Here is a 21,555-nt window from a genome sequence, read left to right as displayed (position 1 = left end):
TGCGCGAGTTTTGAAGGCCCTGCTTGAATAACGGGCTGTGCAGCTATTGGAGTGCGCTCCAAAAGGCGCCGATATGAACATCATTGAGAACGTTTGGGCAGCTTTTAAAAGTAATCTGTCTCGTATCAATCACAGCACGCGTCCAGATGACCTCTGCGAGGCTGTCAAGACGGAGTGCCATGGGGCAACCTCCCAGAGCAACCCGTATACGTCCACTCTTTATATGAGCCCCTTCCTCGGCGTATGGACGATGTCATTAAAGTGAGCGGGAGCTTCACCTGTCAATAAACTTTGAGTCTGCATAAAAAGTGCCTTTGGAAGTTTTTTTTTTTAATCGACTCCTCCCTGTTGCCATTTTCTCCTTGCGTGTTTGCAAAATATAGCCCATCGTGGACGACTAAACGAGAGGAAACCTCGTTTTCTGTTTCTTTTTTTCCTCTAGTGTAAGAAAGCAAATTCGTGTCGGAGGAAAAGGTCCTTAATTAGCTCACTTGCTATACTGTTCAGCTCTTATATTTATAATGACGACAAATAATAATTGGTTTTGGGGGAAAGGAAATGGCGCAGTATCTGTCTCATATATCGTTGGACACCTGAACCGCGCTGTAAGGGAAGGGATAAAGGAGGGAGTGAAAGAATAAAGGAATAAATAGGTGCCGTAATGGAGGGCTCCGGAATAATTTCGACCACCTGGGGATCTTTAACGTGCACTGGCATCGCACAGCACACGGGCGCTTAGCGTTTTTCCTCCATAAAAACGCAGCCGCCACGGTCGGGTTCGAACCCGGGAACTCCGGATCAGTAGCCGAGCGCCTAACCACTGAGCCACCGCGGCGGGTAATGAAGACAACGCAAGCATGCTATTCTTTTCTTCATGCGTTTCCTTGAGCCAAGAAAAAGTTGACCACGCTTACCAAAGCGATGGACGAGGGCTTGTACCCTACAGCTCGCGCACAAATTCGCAGAACACATCAAGAGCTAGTTGGTTGTTCATCACAATGAAAACAGAAAAGACTACACGAAGGACGCATAAAGGGAATACGATCAGTTGTTAGATCAGCGCCTGTGTCTCGTCTTCCCTTCCTGCGTCCTTCGGGAAGCTTTCTCTGTTTTCATTGACACAAACTCGCCGCGAAGCGAAGAGCGAACCACGGCGGTCACGCAGGCTGAAAATGGCGGCATTCCTGAAAAAGCAAAAAGCGCAAGCTGCTGAACGCTAACTTTCTACACGGCGCGGACAAACAACAAACACCTGCATGATGTATCGAAGGCGCCCCTGGCGAGCACTGATGGCAGCAGCGCAGCTTCGCTCGTGGCGGCGATTACGCGAGCATCAAGTCATCGAGATCGGTCAGCCGGAAGTGCCGACGCCCCATTCGCTCTTTGCTGCACATCTGCTGACAGAGGGCGCTGGCATGCAGTTTTTTCCAGTTGGGCCACCGCTCGCGTGCTCCGTATTACTTCTGGGGCACCTGTACCTCGAAACGCCATTGAAGTGTCCATGGAGCCAGTGGAGCCAGTTATGCACCTTTCCTTTCATAAAAACCAGCAGAATCTAAGCCATCCGCTGTTATTGAGAAAACGGAAGGTGCATAACTACCTCAATTTGTAGGTCGACGCCATCGCCTATACTCACAGCGCGATTGAGGTGCCCACTGACCCGGTGAGCCAGTTAGTTTTGGCACTCGGAGGCTTCACACGGACACACACCGCTGAAACCCAAGGATTGCGGCGAGGAGTGCTATCGCACTGAAAGAAACATCCGTACAGCGCGGCAGTTACATGCTCCGCAGTTCGCATTGTTCCTGTCGCACTTTTACCTGGGTGGTAAAAAAAAAACAGTCGTTTGTACCCTGGCGGTAGGAAAAAAGACCTGCAGTAAAACAAAAAGTTCAGCTAGTTGATACGTGATATGGGCACAAAACAGCGCTAGTCTCGTCCTTTTCTTGTGCATGCCTATCGCGCGTTTTTATTCCAATAAGAAAAAGACGCTAGAGTATGTAAAGGGCACAATAGCGGCGGATCATAGACAAGACAAATGCGAACAGCGGATCATGTAGCCTCGGGGACCTGCGCTGTTCGCATTTCTTTTTATCGTGCCTGTACTCGGAGTCAGCCACAGAATTACGAAGGTCGTCGGGCATTTTGTTGTCTGCGTAGCTTTTTCGGCGCTCAACAAATTAGGAGGCCTCTGCAAAGAAGTCACCCAATACGATCAGGCAAAGAACACGTGAAAGATAAAACATAGGCTGTGAGCAGAACGTTCAGTTGGGCGAGTTGGTACATATGCATCTTTTGTAAAACAGCGCGAACAACGTCGGACAAGAAGGACACGGGACGAGCGCTGACTCTCAACTAAGGTTTTGTTAGCAACACATGGTGCTTATAAAAGGAGAAACATACAGGGTGTGTGCAAGTCATTGACCGCACAAAGGAGGAAAAGAAGCCTAGTCCGGTACATGCGGTTGCAAAGTGGATGTGCTCGCATGACGTGAGGGCGATTTTATCGGATAAAGAAGGCGGCTTTGCTGTCTTTTCTGAACAGCAGTTCCAAGAAAAAGCGTTAGCAGCGATTTTCAGGAACTTCGAGGCTTCATCCTTGAAGGAAGCTGAGACCAAGATCAAGCCGTGGCGCTTCTCAACAACTTTGGCCTTGAACTGCTGTGCACACAGGTTGGCAAGTGCAAGAAATTTCACCTGGAGATATTTTTCAGCGCAAAAACGCATAAGGTCGACGTCCCGTTTCGGGCGATCGTCTCGGAGAAGAGCACGTGGCAACAGCATGTGTCAATCTTGTTGCAACGACACCTTTCATCCCTGTGATTCAATGACGCCTTAAGGATCAGAAGGGTAATTATTTTAAAGATAACTTATTAGAAAGCAGAATAAACAACAGCCACGTGACGCCAGCGGAATCCGAACCCACGACCTCCAAATTTCGCGTCCGGTGCTCTACCAAGTGAGCTACGGCGACGGCTGCCCAATCTTCTGCTTTAGGGGGGTATTTGTGTGCAGTGTAAGCGAACCCTGAGAGTGTTCACCAGCGCCACCCTCGTTCATAGCGGCGGATGGAGTACGTCTTGTATTACCGCGAGGGGCACGTAGGAACGTGGTCGAACGGTGAGGGCGGAAACTGTGTAAGAAACTTCTTATGCTACCTATGGCATCAAGACCGCTAGAATTAGTAATGTCTTGCATGTCGTTGATGCGGAGTATTACATACACGGCCAATAGGTTCCTGATATTGCCTCATCACGCTATCATCATGGCATTGCATATCAGTCATATATGCTGTATTTGCTCCTCGTAATGCTGGGCTGCGATACAAAAAATTGTTTTCGTAGAAATCAATAACTGATAGTATTTACGGACAGCTGCAGACGCTTTTCTTATTGCTTACCGTTCACCCTTCTTTCAGAAAACCCTGTGTTTGAAAAGACTTAGATCTTACGACGCCTCCCTTATTAAGGTTTTGATTCATATACCTGTTTTGATTATTAAAGTTTTGATTCATATACCTGGTCGACTTAAGCGTGGCTTAAGTCGACCAGGCCTCCACTAAACGACAGGCCGGGAAGCGCTTCAGAAGCGGCAGTGGTCCAGCTATAAGGCTGCGCAGATTGTAAGACGCTTATAGCTCGAGAAGCTTTGCGTCGTTACAGGCTTGAGGCCTAATGGGCGACGTAATCAAGTGCTAATGAGATCCGGCCTAACGAGCGAAGTCCGACGTACAATCGCTTTTATTACTCCAAGGTATAGAATCCCTGGAATAAGGGCTGGAATGCGTATGCAGATTTCATATTCAACGCCCGCTTCACTCGTTTAATGATCAGTGCGCCATAAAAATTATGATAAGGAATTCAGCGCTGCCCGCTCCAGATGCCTCGGGGTATTCATGAGGGGAATTCCAGTCACCTACGCTGTGAGCACGGTGTGTAGAAGGAAGTGGTCCCAATAGTCGGCCGATTCTACCCCCCCCCCCCCCTCCCCAATTACACTCGTACATCTTAGATGTCTTTATTGCACTCGGAAACCCTAGTGTGAGAAGCCCTGAGTGTGAATGCCCGTGGTCGATATGCTGACATGCTTAGAACTGTTGAAGAAAAAATAAATATAGTAGAAATCTGAGTAGCATACAGACGCCATCTTTGGCTATTCAGAAAATTGGTTCATTTTTTTTTGATGCACAGATAGACAGAGGCGCGTAGGGCGCTTCCACACAAACGTGATGCGAGCAGGAATAGCGCGCTTTTTCTACAAAATAAAAATAGAAAACAACCAAACTAGCAAAGCATGCCGCTCCACTCTAGCTTTTTTCTAGGGAGAAAAGGTGGAGTGAGTCCCTTGTTCCGTTTTTAAGAGGGGTAAATATTTTAAAAGCAAATTTTTATCATTGTAAATTTAGGACATGCGCTGTATCATATTCTGTTTCTCTCATATGTGACGATGGTTGCAGTTTTGGTCGGGAACTGTTCCCGCTGCTGTCCGAGGGAGGCGGTCAAGGATTTTTCCAGCTGTGCTTAAACGGCTCTAATCTTCGCCCCTTTATCAACGTGTAGTGTGAGAAAAATTAAAGAAGAATGAATGAACGAAAATAGTTTTCACATGCTGGAAGCAATTGGGGTACCTTAGCCAAAAAAATAGCCTCTTTTTTTTCTGCTTCGTACGTTACATATTTAGCAGCCAAATCGTCAATAAACGCACCAAATCTAACTCTAGGAAATGGGTAAGCGTCGACAGCAGAAATTCCAGGTGAATAAGGCAGGCTGACCCATGATCTGCAGTCAAATTTCGCTATGAAAGAGCGTGGTGCAGCGCAGCTTTAAAGGAGTATATAAACTAATTTTATTGCGTGTTTTCTTCTTTCAAATGATGCGTTAAAAATCAGTATACATAGCTCACCACATGATTTCCGCCTACGACTGCTAAGTAATATATAATTGAATTTATTCTCTCATGCTATTTCGGTTTCAGTTTCATCAACCGAACGATGCCTGTTACGTGTAGTTGATGTTTTGGTCACGTGATGTAGGGCCAAAAAACGGCAATATAAACGCTGATATGTTGTTTTAGCTCACTAGAGCACTTAAATCAGCCTGCTCCAAGAGCAAGAATTACAACAAACGATGCATCTTCAGTTATATTGTCGTTTTCTTTTTTGCCTCGTGTGTTCTAAACCTCAACTACATGTCACACGCATCGTTCGGCTGATGAAACTGAAACAGCATCAAGAAAAGATTAAATTGTAAATTATTTAGCGGTCGCAGGCGAATACCACACGGTGCACCATGTATACCGTTGTCTAACGCATCGTTTTAAAGAAGGAAACACGCAAGCAGAAGTTTGGTGTCTGTAGTTCTGTAAGTGTGGGCAAAATCCAGCTAGGCTATCCGTACTGCGATCGCTCTTATGAAGTATTTTCCTTGAGTGGGCTTTCTAGCACCTGTGCGTGACAGTTTCTCGCTGCAATTCTACCCTCTAGAAAATTGCCTCGAAAACGGTAGCTGCGACGCGAGGCGCTCATCTGCGTGCAGATAAAACTATCTTAATGCAGCGTTTTTTTTTTACTTTTTGATGAATTAAAATCAAGTGTTGGGCTAGTATTAAAACTTTCACAGAATTCCTTTGAGGTTCGCCTCCAAGAGATTCGCCCAGTCACGGCTTAACCCATGTTTCATGCCCAACAATAGCCAAGCCAAATAGGACAATTTATCTTTCCGGCCTTCCGATGCATCTTCATGGGGGAAGAAGGGCGATGCCGTCTGCAATGCCCGACATTCCTAGACAAAAACTTGGAAAAATATAAAATTTTAAGATACTGTTATGAAAATATTGAAGGTAATGGTCCATTCCTCCGATGTGTAGTAAAAATATTTCTCTTAAACCTCTTCCATACCTCTCATCGAACAGTTAAGACTGCCATAAAAACCAACGGGGAACGCTTTTGACGATAGCAAAACGTTAATCGCAAAAAAAATGTAAGCCTGCCAAAGAGAGATCTGCGGATATATTGGTTGTGTAGTGAAATGTTACAAGACATGAAAAAATCGCGCTCATAATATATTTCCCGTTCAAAAAATGCTTTTGTCCAGAATTGTCGGGTACGATTTAGAAACTATACTATATAACTGCCATGTTCCAGAAGTTTTGGGGGGTGTCTGGCATTCTGGTAAATTTATGATAATATGTTGAATTGGTGAAAACTGGTAGACTGACGGATCTGTGGTAATTGAGACGAACTGTTCATGCGATTCGCAGCTAAAGGCAGTCTTTTGACTATGATTTCATTATAATATTCGGGGCCAGTAGCGAAAACGTAGCGTATATTAACGCAGATTCCCAAAAGTCACCCGCTAGTGCAACATTGAATGTTCAGAGTAGGACACTTGGAAACAAAAGTGCTCGCTCCATAAGGGGACACAAGCAGTTATGAATGCAAAGGGCGAGTGAACTGGAAGTATACGGGAGAATTAAACGGAGGAGAAAATCAGAAGCAATAGCACAGACAATAGAAAGGAAAACACACACGAGAAAAGAAAACTCAGTGAAATGCGCGGGAGAAAAAAGAGCATAAGTGGAAAAGCGTTTACGATGCCGCCTATTCGCAATGATGCAGAAATCGGACTTCGCCTCCGGCAGTAAATAACGACTGCATGCCGGGAAAGTATACGTCACGCAGGCGTCCGGCGTATCGCGTAAGTATACTGTACAGGTAGCACGGGTTTTCGGAACCGATTCGGTAAAGCGGCCCGAAAGCAAGAGCCTCCCTTCTTTGAGCGGCGATTGCCTCGGCAGTGGCGTTCAAATCACTTTTGTACGCATATCGAGAGTGTGCAGTTTCTATACGTAGAAACAGGAAGCGGCCGTCGCGCCGTGCCTGTCTTTACAGTGGGGGTTCCATTCAGATGCACCCGGTAATCAAGCCCCATTGGACTGATAACGTGGCTACGAGTGGTTGCCAGGGAAGTAGACGCTCGGCATGACAATTCACGTTTGGATAGTTTTCTTCTTTACTACAAGACCAGACACGTAGGGGGGAAGTGAAGGGGGGAATCAACTGCACTGCCGTAGTTGAGGTGCAGTTGGGTTGAAAATCCGGGAAACCCTCATTGCGTGGCCTCGCTGACGCTGAGCGCCGCTGTGTGTGCGGTATTTGGAAGCGGAAGTAGTCACGACTCCAAAGAGAGCGGCACGCTTCATTGGGGCCCTCTTTAAGTTTGATTTTACTTTCTTTTTAGTTCTTCCCTGGTCTTAGTCGGCTGCCTGAGAGCAGCAAGGCGTGGATGACTGATCGCGCGGCCTCCTCCGCCGCGGAGCCCTGTACGGAAGCACGTCGCACGCGGGCGTGAAAGGAATAATCACGAAGCACGCAGCGGTGGTGGCGTCTGCATCACCGCGTCCGACCTTCAGCTGGCCGAGTCTGGCGGTGAGGAGTGAGCGCTGTCACTTGCTTGCGGCGAGGCGTGACAGAGATTTGCTTGTTCTTTACAACTGCGGTGCCGGGTCTACAACAGCCTTCCGTTTTTCCGATCGCTTTTACGGCGTGATTTGGCGTGAGTTACGCCCAGCTGTACGCTTGCCGCAAACACCGGGTTATGTCGGAACAATGACTGCATTACAAAGTCGATGAGAGCAGTTTCATTTCGACTATTTCCGACTATATCATTCATTCATTCATTCATTCATTCATTCATTCATTCATTCATTCATTCATTCATTCATTCATTCATTCATTCATTCATATGTTTTTGCTTGTCGACGACTGCATAATTTTCAGCAAAAGCCCTAATGGTTAAATAATTGAAATTATTTGATTGGTTGATTCATTCATTCGCCGCAACTCTTGGAGTAAAATACATTCCGGAGGGCGTATGAAAAGGAAAGCAAATGTTCTCGGCTTTGGAGTACGTGCATTACCGTTTTCAAACGTGCACTAAACTGCCAATGATGAAAGGAACTTGAAAGATTCCAAGAAACTGAATGCCCTATATCAGCAACCTTCTGTTCCATAATTTTCACCTATTCTTCCTTCGCCTTCAGCGGTATCGCTGTACTCTATCGTGGCAAGGATCGTCCCGGTCCCCTTACAGAAAGTGTTGTCTTTCAGACGCAGTAACTAACAGGCTCTTTAGATAAGAGCTATGCACCTTCAGTGTCAACGGAGTATCTACACTCACTATATGCTGGAATTATATGCATGCCAATGTTTCTCACCGTCCAGAATCCAACCTTCAAAACGCACTTTGATACGACGAACAGGTGAGGTTATTCACTTGTGATGTAACCTAAGCCATGACATTAACACCCTCAAAAATTGAGAACGCCTTGTACAAAGTTACTCAATAACTGCGACCCCTCATGCTCTTCATGCCTCAGCAGAGTGGAGAGCTGCGCAAGTTGATACATATTTTGAACATATAAAATCAGCGGAAGGACGCTGACACAGAGAGGCACACAGGACGGCGCAGTCCTGTGCCTCCAATAAAGGCCACACTTCCTCCTCATGTTTTTGTTTATAGGGCCTCTACGCCTGGCGTAAATTTTTGACCATGTCCGTGTCCCGTTTTCTTTGGCTCTCTTATAAGATGACTGGTAAGGTTACCACCGTGTTCAGTATTTATAGCACTTTTAAACACAGCAGAGTCGTACGTTCTGCATTGAGCTATAGCGACCTTCTGAAGGCGACTTTATGCTCAGCAACATAATTGCTGAAATTTACAGGAGGTCAATAGCTTGCTAGCGGCGCTCGATCGATTGGCAGAGCCCACCGCTACGAAATCTGAACTTGGGACGTCATTTACCCACTCGGCGCAGCCGTCAGTTCGCCCAGCACCTTGACAACGAAAAGACCGCTCTGACCGGATCATGAAGCCTGTTTTTCTCAGGTCCGGTGCCTAGCCCACAACCAACACGTCACGAAACGAAACGACACCTGGGGTCGAATTACGAAACGACCTCTACCTGAACACAGTCACAAAATAGTCACAAAGCACGCTGCTATTGGTCGGCCCGTTGGTCGGGGCTTGGAGACTGTCTTTAGACTGAGAGCGTTCCGTAATTCGACTCCTGCAGGTGTCTATTTCACGATAGCAGCAGTGCCCAATTTGTCCTCAAGCATCGCGACTGCCCCGGCTAACACGTACCCTGTGTTTGCCATTTTCTCCTGCGTCACGGTGCGAAAAGAAGCGATCGTGTTGAGAATGGTCAGCAATGCCGTTTTCCCCCCAGAAGAAATCTTAAGCGTCACCTACTGACAAGCAGACTCTAAACTCTAGTCAACTTAGTTTAGCGACTATGGCCCGTTTATCATGCATGCGATTTTCGCCTGCGACACTGCGAATTCAATCGGTTTGCGACAGGGGAGGGCCGTCGGTCTAGCCGCAGACGGCTTGCGATCGAGTGTTCGCTCTGCGACTGACCAATGGAGAGCACCGAGATCATGTGCGACGTGAGGTCACGTGGGAGCTGTTGCCGCAGTGGAAGCAAAACTGTTTATTCTAATCAAAACACGCGAAATATTGCCTTGGATCTAAAAATACTGTTGTCTTAAAATCATCAGCACATTCCGTGTAGCGTTTCTGCCGCGTTTAATCATAGGTTGCCTATGCAAACATGAAGCAACCTTGAGTGTCCCTCCGACCGAATTCGCTGGGTACGCATTACACGTGAAAGCAATAACCGAAAATCGCACTGCGGCGTGACCGACTAGGCCGACTATTTCCGTTCTAGTCGCAGCATGTGAAACGAGCCCAACATGTCTACATATTTGCGCTTTCGTCGGCTGCTGCTTTTTACACGTGTTAATTATTCGCCTTAGCGATATTTATATTTTTCAATATGATTATCACCGCAAAAGTGGGTGCAAAGCGAGGATAATGTCTCAAGAGTTTCGAAGAAATTCACCGAATTTTTTTTTTTTACCGCAGGTAAACTACCCTATACACGGATGTGTATTCTCCAGTATTCAAATACTAGCAGTACCTCGTTATAAATAGCTAGGCATTTATGACGGAAATCCTCAATTGGTTATCCGCGTATTATGAACACCCGCATTATGAACTATTGTGAACTCATTGTTTTATATTAAGTGCTGCACTGTGTTTTTCGCACTCAGAATTACGCTGCATCTATGTATTTCAATCTGCATGCAAGGACGACGATGAAATTATTTTTTTCTTCTGTGCTGAATTTTATCGACTTTCGATGATGGGGCTAATTTCTTAAGAGGTTTACAGTGTTATCGGCTAGCTGTGCACACCTAACCCCACATGACTTTCTACAATTTTGTGCTTCGGTGAATCTCTAAAGATAATCAACAGAACGCATGAATGAAAATATGAGAGGAGCTAAAGATTCCTGACTATGATCTTCCTATACATCCCGCAGTAGTAGCCATTTAGTTTTGCCATAGTCCCATTGCAAGCGCGGCAAAAAAGATTGCCCCCAGATGGCGGGCTCCTAACAGTTTGCAAAAGTTTCGCCAAGTTCTTCATCGCGGCCAGGTTGAAAAGAGCGTGCGCTCACGCGGCTGTCGCAGCAGCGCGGCCGTTTCAAAGCGCGGCCGACGAAGCCATCCTCGCGGCTATTAATAAGTCGTCACCGGCACGCGGTCGCCAGGAGACCCCGCGCCCTCCGCGCTTGACGGACACGCCCTCGATGTTTGCCGGCCCTCATACGCCAGCGTCGAGTTCCGGCACGGCCTTGCCACCTCTTGACCCGCGTCGGCTTACCGCCGCGAGCCGAACCCGCGGCCTTTATTTAAAAAGCTCTGACGCGCGTTCGCGTTTAAGCCGCCCATCGAGGACGGGGTTATCTCTGGCGGCGAGCTCTCGGGGGATGTTTTGATCGATTAGGATGGCCGCGGCAGACATCGACGTTGACGTGACGGTGGGCGGGTGACGGGGGAATTTCAGAGGGGGCCCAAAGAGGTCGTGATGCGCTTCTAAAGGGGGCGGCGGGTTGTGAGCGGCTGGAAAATTGCTGATACGCGCGGTCGAGCCCTCGTTGGCTTTTGGGATGCGTCCCGTCATCTTTGTGAGGGCAGGCTAGCGGCGCGAGCGGAAGCAATACGCCTGCACGCACTAAATGGGCGTGGCTGGGAAGGAACAGGCGAGTTTATATGGAACATTGTGATGACGTACGCATTCCCTCCGGGTACCGTGTTTGCCTTGTCTGAGTGACGAGAAGAGAATCTTCCCCCGTTTGTTTGTACTCCTTTAGAGCGATACACTTCCTGGCGTTACTGGGCAGATCGATAGCGCATTTTCGACAACTGAATACAGACTACGACAGTGTCTCCAGGTTAAGCGCGAGCGTACAGTGATTCTTGGCTGCAGCCTTGTTTCAAGGCAGTGCGATGCAGGTCCCGAAGGCTCATTTGAGTATAAGCCTGGATTATCAGTATTTGTAGAAACGAGCTTCTTCGGCTTTAACGTGCACTGACATCGCACAGCACACGGGCGCCTTAGCGTTTTTCCTTCATAAAAACGCAGCCGCCACGGTCGAAATAAAAACGCAGCCGCCACGGTCGAACCCGACCGTGGCGGCTGCGTTTCTATGGAGGAAAAACGTTAAGGCGCCCGTGTGCTGTGCGATGTCAGTGCACGTTAAAGATCCCCTGGTGGTCGAAATTATTCCGGAGCCCTCCACTACGGCACCTCTTTCTTCCTTTCTTCTCTTAGTCCCTCCTTTATCCATTCCCTTACGGCGCGGTTCAGGTGTCCGCCGAGATGTGAGACAGATACAGCGCCATTTCCTTTCCCCAAAAAGCCAATTAACTAACTAACTAACTAACTAACTAACTAACTAACTAACTAACTAACTAACTAACTAACTTGAGCAGCATTCACACAAAACACCGTATCACTGTTTTCTTCCAGGGACCGAGCGTCGCGAGCCTCAGCGGCACCAAATGGCGCACATCTGTTTTCGGTGTTTGCGTGCAAGGCGAGATTTCTGTGTCCGAGTCATCGCCACTCGATCTACGAACGAAAGAAGTTTCGTGATTCGAGTTTTAAAGGGGATTTATCCTTGGGAACGGGGATGGAATGACCTGTGCGAATAAGAACTGAAGGAGAGAAATGCCTATCGCCCTTGGGCTTTTCCGTTTTCTTGCTTGCCTCAAAATCGCTCCACCGTACTTGTACCTTAAAATCTGACGGCTTATTTTCGCCCATTCATAGTTCGAAATGGAAACGGAACACCTTTAAGCTCAAGTCTGTTGTGAAGTTTGTGGAGAACAATTCGCGAACAAAGCTGCATGTGCAGTTCCATATGGTACTTTCCCACAAGTATGATCGTATTCACATCGCTCCTATATGGAGAGATTGATAAGAGCGCACATAGAGTTTACGTGTGGGCTCTGCACGGGAAAAAAGTGCGCAGTAGAGATTTTTAGTTCCTGCGGGGAAATGCTGAACGATTGTAAACAAGTTTTACTCAGAATGTAGCTACGACGCACACGCCCTCTATGTTGCCTAAAATAAGCATAAATACCTGGAACTCTTCATCACAAAAGTTATGAGGCACTTGTTAAAAACAAAAACATCAGAGCAGAGGAGAGGAGCGTCTGTAGGTATCAGTATATTCTTGAAAACAACTGCGCGTGGCTTGTAAAGGTAAAGCTGCAGAACAGCTCAAAAAGAGACCAATCAACACGAGCAGCAACACAGTGAATGCACATCTGCTTTTAAATAGACATACCGCGCTAGGATGATCAAGCTGACAGTGAAGCATTACACGACAGGAAAATAAAATCGAAATAAAATTACATTGAGCAGCGCAGTACACGCGTTCTCCAAACCGCTGAAAATGTTTACATAGCTTGGTAGGACCGCGCTTGTTATTGGTATTGCCTTCCATGTGATTCAATTATTGCCCGTGGGAATGCAAAACCTGCGCGAAAGCCGAAGTTTTTACGCCATTTTCTGAAGGCATGGACGGTGTACAGGCGAAAAAAAAAAGCACACATGATGAGTTCACAAGATTTCGATGTATCAAGCCTTGAAAGAAATTGCAGTTCACTCGGCGTGCCGGGGACGTGTGTTTGCACTTAGGTGCCGTTCGTGTCACATTTCATTTATAAAAAACGAAATAATAATAAAAAAATCCTTAGTAATAATAAAAGTGCCTTCCAATCCGTAACGAAATTATTATAGGCTGTTTCAGTCGCGCTGTTGTCAGATCCAGCACAGGCCAGGCCTACCGATCTGAGAGAGCGATCGTGGGTGAATACTACAGAGGATGTAGAATAGTTATTTTGACACGTGACATGGCGTCAAAAGCGTACGCAGAAGGCTGCTTCGACATATTTTCCACGATGCGGGTGTAAGAAAGTGAAGCTCAAATTTCTTAATAGGCCGTTATATATAGAGAAGAACACAAAAATAACAGGATTCCTGGAATAACAGGGATCTAATCAAGTCTACAGATGCAGCTTATCTCCTTGCTGGAGACGTTGCGCCCAACAGCAAAATGATAAAAACTGAAAGCCTGAGACGTCAGCGTCGGTTGGGAAGACATACGCCGACTGCGATAGCTGTCCCCGCGGAGATTGCCTTATACTGCCCAGAGCGGGATGCTGCCTGCCTAAACTCGCCTTTGTCTGCGGGCCGAAACGCTGGCGCAAAAAAAGTCACTGAAAGACGAGTGATAGAGCAGTCGTTTGGATGCACAGTGCATTTTCAACGGCTCTCAGAGGTTCACACCCAGAAATTCTGGTCAGCTCGAAGTTGTTTATGCACGCAATTTTTCATTTCTTCCTTTCTTTCTTTTTCCTTTCTTTCTTTCTTTCTTTCTTTCTTTCTTTCTTTCTTTCTTTCTTTCTTTCTTTCTTTCTTTCTTTTTTCGTTCTTTCTTTCGTTCGTTCTTCCTTTCCCTCTTTCTTTTCTCTTTATTTCTTTCTTTCTGTCTTTCTTTCTTTATTCTCATTTGTTGCTTAGACATTTTCTGAAGAGGGGGCCGAGGCTACATGATCGATATCGCCAGACAGGGCCTCAGCCCCCTGCTACGTGACTAACAAGCATGAAAACAGAATATTGCGGCAGGCCGGTACAAAACAGTATCCTTTACCAGCACATTAAATCAAAAATAAATAGAGGCACAAGTATACACGGAGTATGCAGAAAAAAATACATAAAAATGCATTCTGAAAAGGAAGAAGCGACTTCACAAGAAATTACAGCATAAATTTAGGGTGAGTGCTGCCGAAAAGCAATAAATAAGGAGTCAGTACTTATGCCGCGTAAGACAGTGCATGTTGTTGTTGTTGTTGTTGTTGTTGTTGTTGTTGTTGTTGTTGTTGTTGTTGTTGTTGTTGTTGTTGTTGTTGTTGTTGTTGTTGTTGTTGTTGTCGTTGTCGTTGTCGTCGTCGTCGTCGTCGTCGTCGTCGTCTCGTCGTCTCGTCGTCTCAGAAACGATGGCACGTACCTACGGTTAGGGATTGGTCAGGGTTTGATGTAGATCCAAACAGTACATCAAAGTTATTTTTCTTTCTCTTCTTCCAACAAACCGGAAAATAGGCCATGTTAACAAATAAGCACAATCAGATATATCCACAGATCAGACGTATCAAGAACGAAAATGCAATGAAGCTATCAGAAAAAAATCCCTAGTTGTTACAAAAAAAAAGTGCTTTACAACGGGCTTGACCGGAGGGAATATTAACGGGAGAGATAGGCAGCATTGCTACACAAAACTCTGTTACAATCGTTTTCGAAGGCTGAAATAGATTATAGTAATTTATGGGGAATCTAGTCAGCTGAGCTTTTTTGTTAATATAGAAAGATACTGTTTGGCGGCCATAATTTGTTCTTACTGTTGGCAGGCATTTTATTTTAGGATCTCTGAGAGCGTACTAACTTTCCCTATCAGTGAGTGTGCCGCGCAAACGATTGTGGTGTATTCATTGTAGCAATTCAAAGTAGTAGACCTTGTCTGCCCTCAGCATATTGTACCTGATAAAAAGTGGGTGTGTTATTAGTTTCCGTTTTTCCTCATAATAATTTTCGCAGGTGTGCAATACTTTCTTCTTGTAATTAGTTTTTTGTAATTGGAATAAGTTGTTGCGTTCCAAACTTAAATACTACAGCTTATTCTGGAATAGAGCAGACAGTAATATTATGTCTGCTTCAACCAAGATGAAGTTAAGTTTCGAATTCTGTAAATACAACCAGTAACCCGTGACAAGTTGTACTTAAGGTTATTGACATGTGTGTTCCATGAGAGGTCACTACTAACCACACCCCCAAAAAATTTTCTCAGTGATCTCCTCCAGCAAGCTGCCTTCATATCTGATACTTATTGAACTGATGTCCCGCTTGCTTGCCGGTTTGAAAGTTACGCATTTAATTGTTTGTCATATTTGTGCCTATACGATTGGTTTGTAGCCACTGCAAGAGTTTTGTTAAATAAGAAATAACAGATATTTACATCCATGTCCTTAGTGCTCCTCTAAAAAGTATTAGTGTAATTTGCATACATGATTGATTGAGGGGATGCTGGTATTATTGTTATACCGTTCGCGTATATAAGAAACAGTAAAGGCCCCAAAACTTATCATTTAGGGGAGCCGTGTTGTGTCACCATTCTCCTGTGTATATAGTTGTTTATCATAACACACTGAGATCTACCTGTCAGGTACGTTTCAAGTAGCCTAAGTGCAGTACCCCGAACCCCACAGATCTCTGGCTTAATTATCAATATATCATGTCGGACAGTGCCAAAAGCTTACTTAAGATCCATAAATAGACCAAGGGTTAAGATTTGTTTTTCTATGTTTTTAGCAACATAACCTTTAACATGCGCAAGAACTACCTGTTGAGTATATTTTTTTCATTAAATCCACACTGAGCGTCAGCTATTATTTTATGTTAGTGAAAAAAAAAACGCTTGAGTCTGTCATTATTAACACTATCAAATATATTAGAGAAGGTACTCAAGACGGAAATTGACCTGTAGTTATTAATATTCGCCGCGCCACCCATCTTATACACGTTGACATTTGCAACCTTAAGGTCTTCCGGCAAATCTTCAGTAAAAAGAAACAGGTTCACTATCTGTGACAATAATTCACTGATGCAACATATTACGCTGTAACATTCAGTATATTGGCAGGTTTCCTCTCAGCAGGCTTGAATTTTTTTATTATTAACGTTTTTTGTGCCGTCAGAAACGTTCCCGATTGGTTTTCTATGGCGGTCTTAACTCCTCGGCGCGAACAATGGAAAACTTTAAAAGAAAGATTTTTGCTACGCGTCGGAAGAATGGACCATTACCTTCAGTATTTCTATAACAGTTCCTTATAATTTCAAACAGTTGCAGCACAATTTAAACTGATGTCCAAGAATCCTGGATTCGCTTGAAAAAGTGTCCTATATTTTAGCGCTCACAATATATGGTGGCAATGAACCGAACGGTTTATAATTGATACCTGCGTGAAGGTACATTTGACTGCTTTCTTAATATGTAATCTTAAGTTCCACTTATCTATAAGTGGTTTTGGCGGGATAATTAAAGCTAGGTTGTATTTCGTTGTTATCAGCAAGAAAATTTCAGCGTTCCTGATTTCAGCCCTCATAATAAATAAAATGAATGCATCTAGGAAGTCGTAATTTGCATCCCCGTGAATTTAAGTGCCACAGCTATTTAAAAATTTAATCCTGGTGTTGCTAATTGTATTTGCATTACTTTGACGGGATAATTAATCCAACATGCGCCTCTCGAGCACCATTGAAAATACTCCCTCCATAATAAAAACAGTAATAATAATCAATCGAAGAATAAAAAATTATCATCACCATCTATATCATCATCGGCTCCATGAATGGCGCCTCGCATAAACGCGATGCATTTGCGAGCAGATAGATCCAGCGTTAGCGCATAGGGCTGCGTTTTTTTTTTTTCTAGAGGGTCACCTTAGAAAACGCAGAATTTAACAGGAAATTACGCCAGCTCAAGGTACCGACCCACGGCGATAGGGTGCTGAGACATTTATCTTTGGTTTATTTATATTTAGAAGCTACTTCTAATCACATTCACGAGCGCTCAAGCTACACTGTGTCGTACGAGCCACGGTGCAGTGCCAGGCTCTGGATTCGACAACCTTGTTTTTTTAAACTGCACCAAACTATCTATAAAACACCTCTTTTCTTTTTCCTGTCCATGCATGTAGTGCGCCTTATCCTTAGTCAGAACTGCACTGTAAGCTGCTTTGACCCTGCGGTCTCTTTTTAAAACGAAAGCCTTTAAACGGCAGTCTCCCAGTGGCTTCAGAACGTAGACCGCCAACATCTGGTCACGTCACGCTCAAGCGTCATCCCGTGACCAGTTCCAGGCTCGTGAACATGTGCCCATTACGATCGTTGCGGTAGCCCAGCAAGTCTCCAGGTCTGTGAGGTTAATGTAGGTTTCAGGTATTACCAAACGACTGTCAGCGCTGTGTTTAGCACGTTCCCCAGCAGAACGTAAGCACTTGGCAATTTTTCTGCTGTTTTGCTTATGTTAGCTTCCTTCCTTCGTGCATGAATTTAAATTTGTGGCCAAATGTTGAGAACACTAATTTTATTGAGACAAGCCGGAAAATTCGACGCTACGTACCCAAGAAACGATATTCGGGCATATTTTCACGCTCTTTTAGACATCAGAGGTCACCTGAGCTAAGCGCCAGTAATGACAGACATATGCTTACTAAACAGCGACCACCTTTTACGCTGATGCTGAAACCATCTCAAAAGGGTTGCGACCAAGGAAATGTCTCTGGCACGTTACTTACCTTACACTGACATGTCCTCTCCAGCAGGTCGACTGATACTACTCTGCAATTGATCAGCACGATACGATGCGTGTTCAAGCCGGTAATTAATCAAGTTGAACGAAGTTCTTCCATTTATGTCGCAAAGTTTGGAAAAAGGTTTTGGTTTCCCCATCCATACGGCTCCCGCCGATGTCACCAGCTAGCACTCTAATCCGTTGGATTAGATAGTTACGATTTCGCCGATCTTTCTTATGTGCGCGCTAAAGGATTATAACGATCACAGCTGAACCGGGGACGTAAAGCCGGCATCACCTTCAGTGTGCATGCCTAACTGCAGCTGCCTGGTGCCCGGAACTCCAGCAGAAAATCGGGCTATAGTGAGATTCGCGTAATTATACCATGGAAACTCTGTCACAGCAGTTCCATCGTGTATTCAGGAACGCAACTTCCAAGCCACGTGAAGCTATTGACGCACCACGGAGCGGCAAGCTTTCATATCCTAGAGATGCAAATAGGTCCTTGCGCAGCGTTAAGACAAGACCTGTTAGTGATGACACACGCGCGGATGCGTCCTCACACGACGCACGCTCGGGTAATTATCGCAGAGCGTCCTCATGGATCTCTATGGGCCGCTCATTCATTGCGATATCAAATTAACGCGCAGCGCCCACACACCAGCTTCTGCGCGCGCTGGTCAACGAGCTGTCGCCACCAACGCTGTCGGTTCAGAGGCCGTGCAGGTATTGGTCAACGGGATTGAATAGACTGGAGGCGCAGAGTTTTACGAAGGACGCGGCATCGGGGCTAAAGCTGGGCCTCACAGAAACTCGAAGCGAGAAATCGTTTGAAGCAAGGGCGTCCAATCGCTTTGACAAAACACGCGCGGATTGAGATGGCCGCACTGTGCTTCGTTGCTATACTTACTGGAGGGATGATATGAATGGCGGGGGCGGAAGGGGGATTTAGAAAAAACTTCGGTCTTACGGCTGGGAGCAGCGCTCGCAGTAGTAGCGTTTTAATACAGTCAATGAATTGGCACGTGCGCAGCTGAATAACAACACTGAGAACAGTTCGAAACGACCTGTGTCTTAGCGGATACTACGCCTGGGAATGCGAAGCGCAAGCTCTGCGCGAACCGCGCCACTGCTAGCACAGCTGATCCTCCGAGAAGCATTCTAACGCTTGCTCAGAATCAGAAGATGGTCAGCGTCAGACAACTGACCTAAAACACTGCAAAGTATCGAATAAGCTCTGCAGCACTATAAGCGAAGATAAAAAAAGGAAAATGCATAGAATATGCCGCGCACTTCAGGTGACTCTTGTGCATGACCAGAAGTAAGGTTCCGCATAACGATAACATTTCGTGCATGTCCTCGGTTACAAACCATCGTAGAAGTGATCGTCAGGCAGGCGTTTCACCAGAAGGAACACTTGTGCGCCGGGTTCATGCGCGCGTTGCGCTTGCAGTGGAAGGCCTCGGAAAACTGCCTCATGTTACGCAGAGGCACAACGCACCTCGCGTAGCCCGGCGCGTACCTGCCCGCCCTCTTTCCAAAAAAGCGATGTTCGCACCACTTGAGACAGAATCCGATGAAGAACAGCTGCTCCGGATAGAAGGGGCCCGGCGCCCGGACGAACCTGTCTTCCCCCGACATGCCGCGGAAGGCCTCGTACGCTGCGCGGGCTCCTGCGAAGTCGGCAATGTTCTCGGAGTCCAGCTCGTCGTCTAGAACCATGGAGCGCAACCCGAGGACGCTTTTGTGCTCTTTCCTCACGCAGCGAGCGGCGTTCTTGTATTGCGCCAGCGACGAAGGCGTCATCCAGGGCACCGCTAAACCTTGATCGTCGACGTTGATGCCGCGCACGTCGTACGCGTGCATCACCTCGTGGCCGATGACATGGCCAAGGCTTCCATAGTTGAACGAAGCTGGCCCTCGCTCCATGAACACAGGAGTTTGCAGAAAGGCCGCGGGGACAACGATCTGATTTGCTCCGATGCTGTAGAAGGCGTTGATGCTGTTCACAGCGAACTCGAGACCGGTGTTTCTATCGAGCAGCTTGCGAAGGTAGTGTCTGGAAGTGTTCAGCCATGCTGCCAGGAACGGCCCGGACGGGTAGGCGAGATCATCGTAGTAGGCGTCCAAGGCAGCCGGCGTGTTCTGGTCCTCTGGGTAGCCAATGTGCAAAACTATGCGAGCCAGCTTGCTGAGGGCCACTGCTCTGGTGTGGCTGTCGAGCCACGCGGACTTGGAGAACATCTTACGGGCGCCTTCCTTGACGTTGACCGCGACATCGGATGCCGCTCTCACCGTGTCAGGAGGCACCACGGCAAACAGCTGTTGGGCGTGAAAGGCGACGGGCATGATGCTTTCTACTCGGCTTAGGCACTCCCACTCGTAGTCGTCGTAGAGGAAGGTCGCCACTGAGCTGTCGGCGTACCCCGCGTAGGTGCGAAGCACGTTCCAGCCCATGAGGGTCTTGATTCCGTGAGACCCGATGGTTGCGTAGAGTGACTGAAGGTAGGCTATGGCACGCTTTTCCACAAGAATTCTGTCGTCAGCCGAGTAAAGAGCGCCGGCATACTTCAGCACCAACCGTGTCCACTCCTCGGCCGTAATCGTGTTGGGAGTAAAGTCACCGACGTGCTTAACTTGCACTAGATAGAAATCGGAGCCGTTGCTGTTTAGGGTGGAGGAGACGCGCTCCATCGCAAGATGCGCCTTGTTTTCGGTTATATAAATCTTCTCCGATATAGCTGCGAGCTGGCTCCCGTAATCCTTCAGGAACATGGCCATGTACTTCGTTGTGACTTCAGTTTTTAACAACGCTGCCCGAAACTTGAACCACGCCAGCAGGTTTTTGTCGATTCGCAGCAAGAGCTCACGCTTGGAGTCTTTACTGAAGAACTCGGCCAGGTTGAATGCAAAGACCGCTGTGATACCATACTCGAAGTACAGCCGAAAGAGGACCTCCATCGGGCTTCCACTTCGATCTAACGTGCGGAGGTCTAGGCCATGGTCGCTTAAGAACCTCGTGAGCATGGGAAGGCCTGACTGCTTCTTGGTGACCACATCAAGACACGAGCTGTAGAGGGCGTTCGCTTTGCGAGCCGCTGAAGACTCCGGCGCAGCCGTCCTGTTCGCGATTGTGGCACCCAACATAGCCCTGAAGATGCTATTCGTGCGGTCCGACAGCGACACCATCTGGTCCACCGCCCTCCCGCTGTAGGAGCCGCAGACGAACTCGTAGAAGTCGTGGCACGGGTCGACAGACGTGTTCACCGAGGCTTTGATCATTTCCGCCACGTACAGGCAGTCGGCGGATTCACACGTCCTAAGCGCGAATGCCCTGAAGCCGGGCAGGCTGCCCTGGTACGCTAAAATGGCAGCGGCCATGACGGTGATGACCAGACCGAAGACGGAGCCGCAGGCGAAACTCCGCCGAAGGACACGCTGTCGGAACAGCCGCCAGGGCCAGGTCTCGGTCAGCTGCGCATGTAAGTGCACGATTGGCCTTAAGTCTTCGACTGCAGCCAAAGGCAACAACTTGTAGTTGTAGACCATGCACGGCGTAAATGAAAAGTATATGAAGGTCAACGCAGGAAATGTTGCAGTGTTCACAGGTACACTGGTAACGAGAACAGCGCATTCACAAGTGGAGAGCACGTTAGGACAAAGATGCTGGCTTTTTACAGCTGCACCGTTAGGTCTATTTATAACAGTGGATCATTTGTGAATAAATTAGAGGGATTGACATGTACTTCAAAGCTCATCTGAATAGGAAGCATTTCTCTCTAAACAATT

General features: G+C 46.8%; 1 protein-coding gene across 1 annotated transcript; it reads right to left on the bottom strand.

The window, feature by feature from the left end:
* Positions 1-19,167: 19,167 nt before the first annotated feature.
* On the bottom strand, positions 19,168-21,102 carry LOC144095438 (endothelin-converting enzyme-like 1). The gene has a single exon (XM_077629178.1). The coding sequence runs from the start codon at positions 21,046-21,048 to the stop codon at positions 19,168-19,170; it is 1,881 nt and encodes a 626-aa protein (XP_077485304.1). The 5' UTR covers positions 21,049-21,102.
* Positions 21,103-21,555: the final 453 nt, after the last annotated feature.

This window comes from Amblyomma americanum, chromosome 6 (assembly GCF_052857255.1).
Source record: "Amblyomma americanum isolate KBUSLIRL-KWMA chromosome 6, ASM5285725v1, whole genome shotgun sequence".
In the NCBI taxonomy this organism is placed as follows: domain Eukaryota; kingdom Metazoa; phylum Arthropoda; class Arachnida; order Ixodida; family Ixodidae; genus Amblyomma; species Amblyomma americanum.
This window is presented reverse-complemented; position numbering and strand designations above follow the sequence as displayed.